Raw genomic sequence first — 16,730 nt, 5'->3', positions numbered from 1 at the left:
GGGACATAAGATTCGACAACTCATTCTGTACATTTAAAATGGGCTATGATACCAAAAGGGTCTCATATTTTTGTGCTTAATTTCACACTAGTAAGAAATACCTCGGCTTCCAGTTCCCTGACTCGATCATCCCTGGCTTTAACTTCTTTGATAAGATCATCTTTACTCAAGTGATCATAATTACAATCTTCCTCAGTCTTCATTTCCTAAAAACAAAGTTTCCCTAATTTTATATTTGCCTTAAACAGCCAATATTGCAATAATTGCGCAAATACCTCTTTAATCGCCAACCTTTGAAGATTTACTAAACTCATTTCGGAATTTTGTGCAGAGAGTTTGTGAAATTGGAAATCTTCCCTAAAATAAAATTTCTTTTCAAACAGAAGAAAACGAACATATAACAAGAAAGGTTTCCCAATACATTGTAGCTTTCGCTATCAAAGCTTATAAAACATGCTTAGCTAGTTCAAAAGATTGTGACAACTGACACTGCAACTTTCTTCAAGATTAGCCTGATTAGGGAATTCCTCAAACCCATTTTTTGAATACAACTAGCTTTGTATAAATTATTTATTCTGCTAGTATTTTTAATTTTTAAAATAACAAGAAAGATCTTTTACTTTTCAAGGTATAATAGTTTCCATAGGTTTGGATCCGTTACATGCCTTATTGATATCCAAGTTACAATTTATTCATCACTTACCAGTTTAAACGTTTGACCATAACACGACAATCCTTCACAAAATCCATCATACTTCGTAGAGTTTCCCTGTTTAGATAACATACGTATTATTTTAATGATAATAAAAAACATCACCATAAACAAAGATTCAGCGTTTTCCCCTCAGTTCAATATAGATTCTTACCAGTCAAGGCTTATATGAACGTTTTTCTTCCACAGTTACTCACACTGTTCCGTTTTTTATGTTTTTCGGGTCCTTGGGAGAAAAAGCTTCCACTTTTATTAAGAGCTTTTCTTGTACATGAATACTCTTTTTGATAATCAATAAACTATTATTAAAGGATGAACCGTTACCGTAGCAAAGGAATTCACAAGAAAGAAACAAAAAAGCGCGAAAAAAGAGAACGTCTAGCAGACAACTTTCCAAAGCCCACACGTGCTTTGAGCAAAGATAGTATAGGGGAGGAGTGGAAGCTCCCCCGCTCCACAAGGCTAAATTACAATGTTCCCCCTAAATTATACTAGTGTAGTGGTACGAGGAAGTTTCCGGCTCAGTCGCGCCACCTACGATACCGTTTAATGGCTCAAACGGAAATGCCTCGGTACTGCCTACTGCGCATTGAAGATGCGCGGTAGAAAAGTGGAACAAGATTTTCCACTCCTCCCCTATACTCTCTTTGCTTTGAGCATGGTTTTACATGAATGTCATCCATTTTCCATTCGTCCAATTCTTCTCTCAACCGGTCGATTTCTTCTTGTTGGATCTTTTTCTCTTCGGCTTGTTTGCTAATTTTCCTATTGAGCCTCCAAACAGTCGACTTTAAATTCTTTATGGTTCGCCTGAGCTGCACTAATGGGTCCTCTTGAGGCTTATTTATTTCAGTGGTGCCAAAAGTGGATGAAGGGGTGGAACCTGTTTTTATTAAATCTTCCGTTTCTAAATTAATTTCTTCGTCTGTATCTTCAAGATCAAAATTTGGATAAAGGCGACGGCCAGATTCGCTTGTAGTTGGGACATCTAAGTTGTTGGTGGATTGGCAATCAGAATTTGGATTATTGTCAATGTTATCCAAAATTTCAACATCCGTTAAAGAATTTATAGGTTGGTCTTGATCCAATGGAATATTTTCAAGGTGTGACTTTTTAGCCGGAGTAGCTTTTGCCACCCGATTTTTCCTCTTAGGTGCAACTTTTTTAATCATGTACGAAGGATATCCTGGAAAAACTGAAGGAATAACACCTTTTTTTAGCCTTCTTGTGCTAAGTCCTGAAATTGAAAACATTTGAATTAGTTTTAAAATTTAAACGTTACATTTTGTATCATTAAAATGTAATTAAATACCTTCTTGATAATCAGCTTCTATGAAATGTTTATTACAAACATGAGATGCGCTAGAATTAAAATTTGGCTGAATATCTTTTCTGGCAATGGCTTTTAACCATGAATCGCAAAGTATTGGATCTTGCGGAAATTCATGAAATGATAACTTTGACTCAGTTTTTTTTCTGGAATTTGATTTACAAAATGGTACCCAGCATTTTTTCACCATTTTTGCTAAAGTTTATACTAATATATGTAAATAAAACTGTTTAATGTTAAAAAAAGACGAACAATTGGCTTTCGTGTATTTTATTTCAAGTTTCGATAGGCCTATTAACAATTCAAAATTGGCGCAAAAACGCATAATTTACATTCGCGCCAAAAAAATTCAGGAAACAGATTTTCAATTTCAAATAAGGCGGGTGCAGATGCAACCAAGGCTTAGGTTTCTAGCCGCGAAATTCGAGTTTATCCGCTTCGAATGTTTCGATAACGATTGCAGCCAAACTAATGGACGGAAAATTATGAAATTAGTTTCAAAAGGTAGCTCTTACTTGATTTTATAATATATGTAAAAATTAGATTCCTAAAATATCTAAAAAATATAGAACAATTCCGATGAAAAAGTGCAGTTTTAAGGCAGAGTTTCCCCATAGTAATGTATTAAGACGTTTGTCCCGGATGCGAGCGCCCCCTACCCGAGAATTGCCGCACTAGCGGGATTTCGCTACTTTTCCATTAACATAGGGCGCCCACGAAATCGGACGGCCTTACAGGCGACGGAGGAGATGATCTAAGTTGGCCGTGGTTTAGCAGACAGCTTTAACTTTTTCCACAGCCCACTCGATTCGCGCTCATGGACTCTGTGCTTGTTAATGCGTGATCTAGTGGGCTATGTTTTTTTCTAACCACTGTCAATTTGAAAAATATTAAAGAATGCCGCCCGTGGACTTGTGGAGTAGAGTGGGATATAGACTCTACTCTGCGGGTTAGAAAAGGCGGGATATTCGACTACTGCAACTGTTGAAGTGTTGCTAGATTGAAGAACATTAGCGGTTAAAGTAAAGATAAAAAATGCGACTTCAAGTAGATTACGCTGATGGCTCGGTGTCGGGAAAGATATTTCACATCAATTCAGTGATTTTTCTAAAACGCAAAGGGTTGAAACTTTTAGGAATACTGTATCGCTAACTATAGACATTCCTACAAATCGGTTTGCGGCGAAAAAGTCCGTTTTTGGCGAAAATCGAGTCTCTGAGCACCAAAATATTGAAAAGCGGCGAAAATGCGGCGAAAACCTTATAAAACGGCGAAAAAAGCGGCGAAAACTATATATAGATTTTTTTTTGTTTAGTTTGTTTTATCACACATTTTTGCTCAGTTTATATATTATTTAGTAGGTTATGGGCTCAGGGGCAGACCAGGCTCACTTAAGTGGTAGTGATTGGTGCCATTGCCAGGTGGCTGGCGGTCTTAAATTATAATGGGACGCAGCAAGCGCGATCGACTTGGCTATGCTTTGTGTTTCTCTCAAGCAAGCACAGCCAACGCCATCGGGATAAACAACCTTCAAACTATTTTTGCCTATGTAAAAGCGCGTATCAGGAATTTTCGGCTTTTTAGCTCGAAAAATCAAAGTAATCAGCTTTTAACATGGTCGTCTATGGGAGGAACACCGTTTTTTGTCCCTTATTTTAAAAATATTGGTTCAAATTTCTTTAGATTTAAATGAGATATGAAAATTAAAAGCGGAAATTTCTGATCCGCGCTTTACATAGGAAAACATTGTTTGGATGGGCTTCCCTATTGCGTTTGCAGCCAAAGCCCTATGGAGTGTGCTGTGGTTGGACCAATAAAAATCGAAAAAAAGAAAAAAATTAGGGGTTTTTTTGTGGCGAAAATCTACTATAAATGGGGCGAAAAACAGCATTTTTGCACCTAAAATGGGCGAAAATCCTAACCTTCGAGGGGAAACCAGTCTGGGAAATAGCACACTTCTTCTGGTCCAAAACCAGTTTATTAATTGCTTGGACTAGTTTGTTAATTCAAAAAGTGGGGGTCACTGGTCCTCGGGACCAGTTTATTAATTGCAAATCTATAGGAGAACAAAGGCTGGGACTAGTACTGAGACCAGTTTATTATTTAGGACCGTATGGGGGGTCACAGGTCCTAAGGACTAGTTTAAAAAATATCCTTATTTCCCAGACTGCACTAAACCTGTGGGTACTATAAAAGGCGGGAAGCCATCGTTCAGGCTGCTAAGAAAGAAGACCAACAGCAACATCGTGCGGTGGCACGACCGCACGATGTTGCTGTTGAGCTTCTTTCTTAGCAGACTAAAAGAGGATTTCCCGCCTTTTTTAGTACCCACAGGGCACAGGTTTAGTGGGTGTTTGGTCCATTGAGTTGAGAAACTTGCCACTAGAGTGCCTTTGCGTTAAGCTGCCTATTGGGGGAACGGGGGAAAACTTTTAAAGCAATGGGACGGACGGACAGGCACCAAGTTTATCAAACGATGGTGTCGCCATCTCGAAAACAATCTTTAAATTTCCGCCTTTTACATGTATTCTTGAAATTAGTCAAATTTCTCGACTTTTCTTTTAGTTCCCATTTTTTGCACCGGGATAGCGCCACAAGCGCGTGATAGAGTTCATTTTGGTCTACATCCTTGCGGATGAAAGGCCACTCTAGTGGCAAGTTTCTCAACTCAATGGTTTGGTCCAGTCATAGCCTACTCAACAACGCAATACGCTCGCGCGGGCAGCTTGCGTAGTGTTGCACGTGATCGAGTGGGCTATGGGTCCAGTGCGCCCACTCGATCACGCTAGTTCCTCGCGCGTAAAGAGGCCTGAAACCATGCTCAAAGCAAAGAGAGTATAGGGGAGGAGTGGAAAGAGGGGAAAATCTTGTTCCACTTTTCTACCGCGCATCTTCAATGCGCAGTAGGCAGTACCGAGGCATTTCCATTTGAGGCATTAAACGGTATCGTAGGTGGCGCGACTGAGCCGGAAACTTCCTCGTACCACTAGCAGACTGGGAAATAGCACACTTCCTCTGGTCCAAAACCAGTTTATTAATTGCTTGGACTAGTTTTTTAATTCAAAAAGTGGGGGTTACTGGTCCTCGGGACCAGTTTATTAATTGCAATTTTATAGGAGAACAAAGGCTGGGACCACTCCGAAGACCAGTTTATTATTTAGGGCACTAGGGGGGTCGCTGGTCCCAAGGACTAGTTTAAAAAATATCCTTATTTCCCAGACTGACCACTAGTATAATTTAGGGGGAACATTGTAATTTAGCTTCCAATCCTCCCCTATACTATCTTTGCTCAAAGCACGTGTGGGCTTTGGAAAGTTGTCTGCTAGACGTTCTCTTTTTTCGCTTTTTTGTTTCTTTCTTGTGAATTCCTTTGCTACGGTAACGGCGGCCGTATTCTGCAGAAAAGTTAAGCTCCTCCTTCTGCCCTTGGCTCTCTGATTCGACCGTCAACCATTGCCCTTGACCTTTTAATTGGCTACGTCTACCGATGACGTTCCTTGCCTTGGCTCAGTGATTGGTGCAAATTCCGCGCAGACTCAGATGTAAACTATCAAATTATACACCAAATTCAAAATGTTTTTTCATAAACTGACAAATGAGTTACCGGTTAAACACCGGTTTTAATGGTTGCTTCGGTAACATTCTGTGCTGAACGCTGTCAGCCTCTCACAGCAGACGACAGTTACCATTCCTTTGACCACTGCTTTGATTAAAGTTAAGTAAAAAGTAGCGAGTGTAATTTATTAAGTATTGAACTAATTTCTTTAATTGTTACAGGTTTAAACTAATTTCTTTAATTGTTACAGGTTTAAACTAATTTCTTTAATTGTTACAGGTTTAAACTAATTTCTTTAATTGTTACAGGTTTAAACTAATTTCTTTAATTGTTACAGGTTTAAACTAATTTCTTTAATTGTTACAGGTTTAAACTAATTTCTTTAATTTTTACAGTTTTCAACTAACCGCTTTAATTTTTACAGGATTCAACTAATCTCTTAACTTTAACTTTATTAACTGATAATTACAATGGCTGGCGCTATGGGTCGTCTCTTGCTTGCCTACGCATTTGAACTTGAGGAAGGGCAACAGGGAGAGAGATACCGTCGAACTAGGCCGGTTGGCGGTGCAGCAGCATTTAGCATGCCAGATGCTGAGTTTTTGCGTCAATATCGCATGTCCAAGGAGAAAGTGACGCATTTGTGCGGGTTATTGAGGCCTGAGTTGACAAAAGAGTTTCCTGACCGTAACAGATACGTTTTGTCTGTAGAGGACGAAGTTCTCGTGGCATTATTGTTTTACGGTTCAGGAGCGTTTCAGCATAGCATCGCTAGCAATTACGAGCATGGAATGAGCCAGGCATCAGTAAGTAGAGCCATTGAAAGGGTAACTAATGCCATTATCACGAGAATGAGGGGATATATACGTTTCCCTACTGATGATGCTGAAGTAATTGCGGTAAAGGTCAGTGTCATATAAAATCATTAGATAAAATGTTAAGAGTTATAGCGCTTAATTTGAAAATGTCCCAGGAGTCATTTTGTCAAAGGTGCTCTTTCCCTGACGTTCTGGGTGCTATAGATTGCACTCATATTGCAATCAAAGCCCCATCGAAAGACCCAAATGCATATCTGGACAGGAAAGGAAATTTTTCCATTAACGTCCAACTGGTAAATGACATTTCATACTTGTCTAACACATTAAAAATCCTTCCTTGGGCTATAGATATGTGATAATGAATGCCGCATCACAGATGTGGTGGCTCGATGGCCTGGTGGAACGCACGATGCATTTATTTGGCGTTTCAGTGGAGTCTTAGAACGTTTCAAGGCTGGGGAAATGCCTGAGGGATATTTGCTCGGAGATAGTGGGTACCCTCTTCAGCCCTTTCTAATGACTCCCCTATTACAAGCTGCAACGCCTAGCGAACAGCGCTATAATGAACGTCACATGTCAGGTATTAGAACATTTATTCTGGCAAAACTCAAGACATTAATAATATTGGGCAATTATCTATGTCATTAGGAACATTTCCCTCTAAGTTTACTTTTTGCGGGTTATCTTACTCCCTTGTCTTGTTATTAGCGAAATGCTTTAATGGTAATGGTTAACAATACTGATATTAATTGATTGTTTTACCATATTCAATGAACCTCAGTAAGCTATAAACTGGTAATAGCACAATCATATTGGTATCATATGCCAGACTGCCCAGTGCTAGATAATTCATTAATGTGACGTCCTAAAGGACCTGTGCTTGTATTAAACCATTCATTGATTTTCTTTATGATTAGGTCGCAATGTTATTGAACGTGTGAACGGAATTTTAAAGATGCGGTTCCGCTGTTTGGACACATCTGGAGGCGCACTATGGTACATACCTGAAAAGGTTTGTGCTATAATCAGTGCCTGTTGCATTCTCCACAATTACTGCTTGGATGAACCAATGCCTGCAGGAGGAGGAGGTACTGTTAAATTATTTTGAAAAATTAATAAAGACATTAGGCGTTTCATGGACCTTTCTCAATGTAGCTGCAGCAAATCCAAATGTTGGAGGACACAATGTTCAGCCTCAGAATGATAATGAGCTGCTTCAATCTGGTCGACTGCATAGGCAAATCTTAATCAACCTTGAATGTAACGGCCTCTAACATCTTGTACCTAGGGAATTCCATATGATAACGACCAGAGATGCCACTACGGTTCAATTGATTATTTTTAAATTTAATACAGCAGTTAATAAACGTGGGTTTACAACAGTTTTTCTTCAATCAGTGAAATGATTCTGAATCCTGTATGTGATCCTGCAACCCTCTGCTTTTATAAAGATCTGTTTGAAGTATGTAGCTTTTTCCTAAACGTTAAAGCAAATGTTGGCTCCTTTTGCGCCCCTAACATGCTGGCTAATCTTCACAAATTTTGAATGAACCAATCAGAACTCGTCGACGAGGGCAGACGACGAGGCTTGATCCCTTGACTATGGGAGTACTATCTAGTGGCATTTGTTTAAACTAAACCAAAGCCTACACTTTCTTGAAGTAGCATTGTTTGTATATTTTACTTCTTAACGACATTGAGCAGACTTTTGTAATATTGCAACGGCTATTTAGGGGTGCATATTTTAAATTTCTAATGCACAACATTGCTAAGGTCTTTAGTGCCTAAAATGGAAAGTGTTTTATTGGAGGGGGCCCCTTATCCAGGTTGGTGCTACTACCCAGCGTGTACTTAAGAAACATTTTGTGTTACAACTTTGTAATATTCACTGCAAAATAGCAATTCCGATATTCATAAGTCTCCTACATTTCATTAAGAAGTATTATATAGAAACAATGTTATGTTACGTTTAAGAAAGGGCTAAGCACTTGCAAAAAAGCTTTACAAAATGAGAAGGATGCAGGGACACTTACATGATTCAAAATTATTTCACTACTTGAAGATAAACTGTTCCAAACCCAAGTTTCTTAACTGGTGTATTAAATTTAAAAATAATCATTTAATCCGTGGTGACATCAATGGCTGGAACCGTATGCCTTAGCTTTCGTAGATATATAAATGTTTAATCTCCAAATAGAAATCAAGCCAAAATTGAGGCTGCTAAAGAGGCAGTACATACGTGACGGAAGACAGCCAAGAAGTTTTATTTTTATGACATGCTGAAGCGCAGCATGATCGAATTAACTGTACATATTTATTTTCTTAATGCCGTGATAGATCTTGAGTACAACGTTTCCCTAATTTCTTTTATCATTTTAAATGTTCAATTGGACATGCACTTTCATCATCACGGTATTCATTATTCATGTTCACGTTGGCATGAACTTTTCAATTATTGTATCCTTCATTATCATTTATAGTACTCATTGTAGATATTTCATTCTCATATTTTCACATGCACTCTTTTCCATTCTATCATTATAGACTATTATTTTCTTCACGCTCAGTTTGGCGTGTAAAGGTTTCGTTTGAACCATTTAATTTATTGCATGTTTTTATAATTTAATTTATTACATGCGCTACTTGCATGTTTTTATAATTTAATTTATTACATGCGCTACTTGCATGTTTTTATAATTTAATTTATTACATGCGCTACTTGCATGTTTTTATAATTTAATTTATTACATGCGCTACTTGCATGCATTTTATCTAATTTAATATTCGCATGCATTTTATCTAATTTAATATTAGCATGCATTTTATCTAATTTAATATTAGCTTGCATTTTATCTAATTTAATATTCGCATGCATTTTATCTAATTTAATATTCGCTTGCATTTTATCTAATTTAATATTCGCTTGCATTTTATCTAATTTAATATTCGCTTGCATTTTATCTAATTTAATATTAGCATGCATTTTATCTAATTTAATATTCTCATGCATTTTATCTAATTTAATATTCTCATGCATTTTATCTAATTTAATATTCGCTTGCATTTTATCTAATTTAATATTAGCATGCATTTTATCTAATTTAATATTCGCTTGCATTTTATCTAATTTAATATTCGCATGCATTTTATCTAATTTAATATTCTCATGCATTTTATCTAATTTAATATTCGCATGCATTTTATCTAATTTAATATTAGCATGCATTTTATCTAATTTAATATTCGCTTGCATTTTATCTAATTTAATATTCTCATGCATTTTATCTAATTTAATATTCGCATGCATTTTATCTAATTTAATATTCTCATGCATTTTATCTAATTTAATATTCGCATGCATTTTATCTAATTTAATATTAGCATGCATTTTATCTAATTTAATATTCGCTTGCATTTTATCTAATTTAATATTCTCATGCATTTTATCTAATTTAATATTCGCATGCATTTTATCTAATTTAATATTCGCATGCATTTTATCTAATTTAATATTAGCATGCATTTTATCTAATTTAATATTCGCTTGCATTTTATCTAATTTAATATTCTCATGCATTTTATCTAATTTAATATTCGCATGCATTTTATCTAATTTAATATTCTCATGCATTTTATCCAATTTAATATTCGCATGCATTTTATCTAATTTAATATTAGCATGCATTTTATCTAATTTAATATTCGCTTGCATTTTATCTAATTTAATATTCTCATGCATTTTATCTAATTTAATATTCGCATGCATTTTATCTAATTTAATATTCGCATGCATTTTATCTAATTTAATATTAGCATGCATTTTATCTAATTTAATATTCGCTTGCATTTTATCTAATTTAATATTCTCATGCATTTTATCTAATTTAATATTCGCATGCATTTTATCTAATTTAATATTCTCATGCATTTTATCTAATTTAATATTCGCATGCATTTTATCTAATTTAATATTCGCTTGCATTTTATCTAATTTAATATTCGCTTGCATTTTATCTAATTTAATATTCTCATGCATTTTATCTAATTTAATATTCGCATGCATTTTATCTAATTTAATATTCGCTTGCATTTTATCTAATTTAATATTCGCTTGCATTTTATCTAATTTAATATTAGCATGCATTTTATCTAATTTAATATTCTCATGCATTTTATCTAATTTAATATTCTCATGCATTTTATCTAATTTAATATTCGCATGCATTTTATCTAATTTAATATTCGCATGCATTTATAATCTAATTTAATATTCGCCTGTATAGGGTGGTTTGATTTAAATCTGTTGGATTAAGATTACTGATTGAAATCGCTCGATTGTGGTTTTGTTTAATAATGATTGGTTTAAAACCTAAGATATTTTTCAAAACAAGGGTTTCTAAAATTCCAACAAATAGTTTTAGATACTTAACTCGAAAAGACCTCTTATTGAAAACAATCATGGTTTGGAATATTTCAATTGGGTTTTTCCCAGTCTGTTGTGTCTTGCATAAATGTAATAATCATTATTTTTCTTTTGGTTCTTAAATTTGGACCCAAAGGTTTTGAGGTTGGTGATTAACTAACTGGTAATTCAATAACAATCATAATAATTCGATTTAAATCGATTGGTTTGATTTTCTTACATATTCCCATGAGAACAACGTTGTCGGCCTATTCAAGGTTGAACTTAAACATTTCCTTCCAAACAACGATTCATTTTAACTTAAAACTCTATCACGTTTCCTCCCCCACTGCAACCCTAGGAACATTACAACGCGCCCTGACTGTTATTGAGAGGGGTTGTTAAGATTGTGAAGCAAATGGCGATCGTCATTCTAGAACTCAGTGCAGCAGATGGGTTAAAAAAAGGAGATGGGCTGGTCGCGCGTGGTAACTGATCGGAAATAACACAATTTGGGTCTTCACTTTAGTTAAGTCAACATAAGCGTGATGATAATGAATGTTAAAGGTCTAATTTGAGCACTGAGTATTTTTATAAGGAAGACCAAAATCGCAAGAGCAATTTCATACTCTTGTGGCACTTATTGATATATCATAATCCCATGGAATGGCGTGCTGAAGGCATAATCATGAGATTATGATACAAGGTACACACTTACCCTTTTATCAATATTTATCCTTTCCTCCTCCAGGTATTGACGAAGTTGAAAATCCTTTCTCCAACGAGGTACCTCTTCCAGTGGTCGACGAACCATCTTTTCCAGACACCGACTGTCTAAATATTTGCGCCTTGCAATTAACTGTGGATGTCGTAGATGACACGCTTTCCGCTTTACGACTGCTAGTCGAGATAAATTATAACAAGTAACCATATTGACACCTTTCCAAAGAACTCTTACATTCATTTCAGTATGCAGCAATTGGTATACCAATCCCCCTGTTTCTCTCAATATGAATATGGTAGGTCTGAAATAGGTAATGATGTGATTAATGAAAATAGCAAAGTAAAGGTTAATGTAAAATAGGTATGCATTCATGAAGACTTCGAGGATGTAAATTGTAGTCAGGCGACAGAAGAAAAGACCAATGAACTCCTGATGGCCAGACGGATGAGGTAAAGTTGAATCCACCTAGTATATAAGTATGTGAATATTAATAAATCGCGGAGTTGTTGGGTTCGGTAACTACATGCAGGTTATAAAGAATGTAATCTTGAGTAAAGGGTAGTCATCAAAATACGTGTGTGAACTGATTAAAGGCGCGAAAGTAACGGTATTGTTGTATTAAAGGGGGTAACCGACTTTTTCTCCCTTTTTAATCCCTCCCCAGCTGCACTGAGCTCTATGAGGACGGTAGGCATTGTCTACACAGAATGAAATGGAAAATCAAGTGATTTTATCAACGATTCTTCTACAAATTATAAGACCAATCTGGAAAGTGAAACATCCAAAAAATATCTACGAATGATTTTAAAATTCTAATTAGTCCGATTAGATTTTATGGATACTTTTAATAATATACCTCCGACCAATCGCGTAACGCCCTGCCTTTTTGTTAACAAAATTCTCGTGGTACGCTCTATGTGAATTTAAATTTATCGCGAGATGTGAAAATCGTGGCATGAGACATGGAGCGCGCCACGAGAATTTTGTTAATAAAAAACAGGGAGTTGCGCGATAGATCAGAGGTACTTGTTGAAAATAATCATGAAATAATAGTAATTTTTAAATCATTCGGTGTTATTTTTTGGATGTTAGACTATGGATATTGTTCTCATCATTTGTAGAAGAATCGCTAAAAAAAGTTACTCAATTTGAAACTTCACCCTCCCTTTAAATAACAGTCAAATGATAAAATATATGCTAATAAATTAGTAGTAATGTAATACGTTAAACATTCATTGTGAAGTTGATGTTCCTAACACATCGAATAAATTGTAAAATGCATGCAAATTTAATTGGCTTAATAAATCCACGCAAATAATGCATATAATAAATACAATATAACACGCATGCAAAGAGCACATGTAATAAATTAGATAAAATGCATGCGAATATTAAATTAGATAAAATGCAAGCGAATATTAAATTAGATAAAATGCATGCTAATATTAAATTAGATAAAATGCATGCGAATATTAAATTAGATAAAATGCAAGCGAATATTAAATTAGATAAAATGCATGCTAATATTAAATTAGATAAAATGCATGAGAATATTAAATTAGATAAAATGCAAGCGAATTTTAAATTAGATAAAATGCATGCGAATATTAAATTAGATAAAATGCATGCGAATATTAAATTAGATAAAATGCATGCGAATATTAAATTAGATAAAATGCATGCGAATATTAAATTAGATAAAATGCATGCTAGTAAGGCATGTCATAAATTAAAGTTTAAAATGCAAGCGGGTAGTGCGAGCAATAAATTAAGTTATAAAATACATGCGACTAGCGTATGTAATATTAAATTAAATTGTTTGAACAAAACTTGTACATGCCAAATTGAGCATGTAGAAAATAATAATTTAGAATGATAATGAAAAAGACTGAATGATAAATGAAAATGAATTAAAATGAGGGAAAAGAAGTTCATGAATTAATTGACAAAGAAGAATACAATAATTAAGAAATGTAAGAAGTGAAAGGAGTTCATGTTAACTTGAACATGAGTTAATAAATAAAGAGTGATAACGCCACGAAAAAGGTCCATGCCAAATTGAGCATTAAAAATAAAAATTAAACAATTTAGGGTGACGCTATAAACAATAAAGCTATTTACAATATTTACAAAAACTATACATGCTTTGCTTAAGCATGCTGTCAAACAAAATAAAAAAACATTTTGGGTTACGCTATAAATAATAAAGCTATTTACAATATTTACAAAAACTATACATGCTTTGCTTAAGCATGCTTTCAAACTGAATAAAAAAAAACTACTCTTGATTGCTCTTAGGAGCCCGCCCTTTGTCGGCTAACTGTCTCAATGCTTCAGCTATATTATTGGCTTGAATCCTTTCGGTTTCAAGCCTAAACCTTTCGTTCTCAAGCCTCAGCCTCTCATTTTCCTGCTTAGCCTTGTCACTTTCAGCCATTGCTTGCAAAGCGGACGCGAATAAGCATAGGGCCTCCTTTGTTTCGCGTAGCGCCTCCCTTGTTTCGCGTCCATCCTCCAAACATTCATTTGCAGAAAGCATAAGCCTTTCCTTAAATGGTAAGGGTCTTTTCCTGCTTTGCTGCGTCTGAGACTCAGCTATAAGAAAGTTTAGACGTGTTATCAATCCGACCCAAAGGAAGGTCGAGCATACAGAAACAATAGCAAGAAAGGATGTAATATAGAAAAAACGCAATGGAGAAGTAAAGAAATAAAAGGAAACGGCAGGGATAATGTAGAAAGTCTGATTAGAAATCTGACTTAGCATCTGCAATGAGCCCTCTTAACTTAAAATTTCAAAGTTAGACAACAATAAACTAAGTCAAATAAAAGGTTAAGGATATTTTGCATTTACTTATACCTTTTAAAAACGATTGTTATAACCATGTTTATGTCGTACTTACAAGTGGCAGGTGGTTGGCTATCTTCATCGAAAAGAGAAGTAGGAACACTGTTGGTGTAGCTTGTTTCCACATCTTCACTGAGAACAGTTGGACCACTGTTTGAGCAGCTAGCTCCTGGATCTGATTCTGAAGGAAATAATGACAATGACATGGTAAATACATTACGAGACATTAGCAACATTTCATCTTACCAAAATGTGGAAAACGCGAAGCTATGTCACTAGCTGTAGACGCTTCCGGATCAATACCGACAAAAGAAGGACCGCTGTTTGAGCAGCTTGCTCCTGGATCTGGAACTGTAAGAAAAAAACGTCAGTGGCATGGTCAATACATTAGTAACATTCCATCTTACCATAATTTGCAAAAAACGAAGCTACATCAGCTGATAATGATGCTTGGCCTTCTTCTTCAGTAGCAGGTGCGTTCTTATCAGTGGGTTCAGCACGAAAGGAGTCAGTAGGTAGCCTGCAATTGTTTTAGAACATAATGCACACACTCCAGTTTGTAACAATAGTTTACTTTAATTTCTCGGGCCATGGGGCCAATTCTGTAACTCTTTTAGTGTGTTATCGCAAGTGATAACTATCGATTGAGGAGGTCAGTATAAATAGGCAATTAGTCTTGGGTGTCCTCAAACCATGAACAGAAAGTGGTGGAAGGCTCGCGTTTCCGGTCGTGCTGATGAAGACATTTAAAATTTTACTATCACGACAGCGATCACTTAATGACCATCTTAACCCCTTTTGTTAACTTATCACACGTGAAAATGAAAAACGATAAACGTTAACTTTGACAATCTTGTTGTTTTTAGAAGCACAAACGTAATCGCGACACAACCGCCGCTTTTTATTCAAGGTTTGATAAGACCCCAGAGTAATTGGGTATTTAGACCAAGCTCTGAAATAAAATCATGCCCTTTAAGCGATACTTATCACATGATAACTCACTGAAAACGTTTCAGAATTTGCCCCATATCCGTTATGGTTTGTTATGGGATGACTAAATAAGTACTTACATTTCAAGGGCAGTTGATGGACCATCCAAAGATACCCCAAATTGGGATGAACCAAAGTCAAAGGCATTCGGAATGCCTTCCATCGACACCTTAGGAATCAAAGAGGCAACCCTTGACTCAATAGGTGTCAATGGCTGCGTCTTATTTGGTCCTCCACCAGTTTTACGGGACTCCCTTGTAATTGTCGCCACCTTCTTCCTAACCTCCGTCTTTATAGTGCTCCATTTTTTTCTAATTTCTTCAGCAGTTCGGTTCTGCTGGTGGACTTCATTTACTCTATTTGTAATTTGCTGCCACATATTTCTCCTCTCCTCGGGCGTCTTTCCATAGTCGTTCACGACCAACGAAGGTACGGACTCCAACTGAGTCAACAAAGTCTCCATCTCATCTTGTGAATATGGCGCCTTTTTCATTTTTTTCGCCATGTTTCTTTACTATGTATGATTCAATACAATAACGACAAATAAATCTTACTAATGTTAGAACATGTCAATATCAATTTTATTACAACTTGTAAAGTTGAACATGAATTACAAAGGAATAACAAAATGACTGTTTCACAAGACAAATAAAACTTATGCCAGTCAATTAAGAAGAAAATTTAAATTGCACGTTTGCATTTCGACCCCCAGTCTTTTTTTTTTGTTTTTGCGCCGTTGTGGATTGGAATAAGGAGTCACGCAATAAGTTAGTGAGAGAATAAACCGAGAAAAAAATAAACCACTGACAGTCTCTGACACAGAGTCAGACGTCGGGGTGCCATTAAGGCAATGTTATAATTATGCCTTCATGAAGCTTAGGTAGTTGTGGTTTGCGCAAATTTCTGTATTATCAAGGTGAGTAACAACATGGAAACAAAGAAAGATTAGACGTTTAATACAAAATTCAATTACAATTAGTTTTCATACAAAGGTTTAAAGCACATCATTTACATGAAAATATATACATTACTCAACGTTACACCATGTTACATATCATTACCTTAAGAAGCGGCTGTTACCAATACGTTGAATTATTTCAATGTAGAGCAGACAGCAACGAATTAAACTAAATTGGGATATCCGGCACGAAATTACTGTTTAGTTCATATGATAGGTGGCGTTAATAAATTAAACGTCTGGGGTGAAAGGTTGCAGCACTGACCTTTGACAATCAATTTACACTGTACACTGACCTTACACCGAAATCTGGTTCAACTTGAAACTCAAACTGAACTGAATTCAAAGGCTTATTTTTGCCGGTTGAACCTCCAATCACTGAGCCAAGGCAAGGA

At 35.7% G+C, this 16,730-nt stretch overlaps 1 protein-coding gene and 1 long non-coding RNA gene across 2 annotated transcripts; both read right to left on the bottom strand.

The window, feature by feature from the left end:
• Window positions 1-62: 62 nt before the first annotated feature.
• On the bottom strand, window positions 63-1,040 carry LOC149621056 (uncharacterized). The gene is made up of 4 exons (XR_016375274.1): window positions 867-1,040; window positions 704-769; window positions 276-357; window positions 63-206 (listed from the first exon to the last, which is right to left on the bottom strand). It is a non-coding gene; the product is annotated as an uncharacterized LOC149621056 (long non-coding RNA).
• A 4,728-nt stretch (window positions 1,041-5,768) lies between these two features.
• Window positions 5,769-15,882, bottom strand: LOC149621055 (uncharacterized). Its single transcript, XM_089855626.1, has 9 exons — window positions 15,458-15,882; window positions 14,795-14,907; window positions 14,634-14,738; window positions 14,443-14,568; window positions 11,537-12,007; window positions 7,558-7,700; window positions 7,421-7,489; window positions 6,728-6,973; window positions 5,769-6,670 (listed from the first exon to the last, which is right to left on the bottom strand). Exons 1-5 carry the CDS (start codon window positions 15,880-15,882, stop codon window positions 11,889-11,891), a joined length of 888 nt encoding a protein of 295 aa, XP_089711752.1. The 3' UTR covers window positions 5,769-6,670; window positions 6,728-6,973; window positions 7,421-7,489; window positions 7,558-7,700; window positions 11,537-11,888.
• Window positions 15,883-16,730: the final 848 nt, after the last annotated feature.

The sequence above is a fragment of the Phalangium opilio genome, unplaced genomic scaffold, assembly GCF_054372755.1.
Source record: "Phalangium opilio isolate 3A_F unplaced genomic scaffold, DU_Popi_V2 ptg000209l_1, whole genome shotgun sequence".
Lineage (NCBI taxonomy): Eukaryota > Metazoa > Arthropoda > Arachnida > Opiliones > Phalangiidae > Phalangium > Phalangium opilio.
The sequence above is the reverse complement of the archived record's forward strand: the minus strand, read 5'-3'. Positions and strand labels throughout refer to the sequence as shown.

What these genes read in the sequence shown, in the direction of transcription:
- LOC149621055 (XM_089855626.1), bottom strand. Translation starts at nt 15,882, where the DNA reads ATGGCGAAAAAAATGAAAAAGGCGCCATATTCACAAGATGAGATGGAG. An exon ending in CCATCAACTGCCCTTGAAAT is followed by an intron (nt 14,908 to 15,457) that starts GTAAGTACTTAT and finishes AAACAATTGCAG; the next exon opens with GCTACCTACTGACTCCTTTC. An exon ending in TAGCCAACCACCTGCCACTT is followed by an intron (nt 12,008 to 14,442) that starts GTAAGTACGACA and finishes CTTATATACTAG; the next exon opens with GTGGATTCAACTTTACCTCA.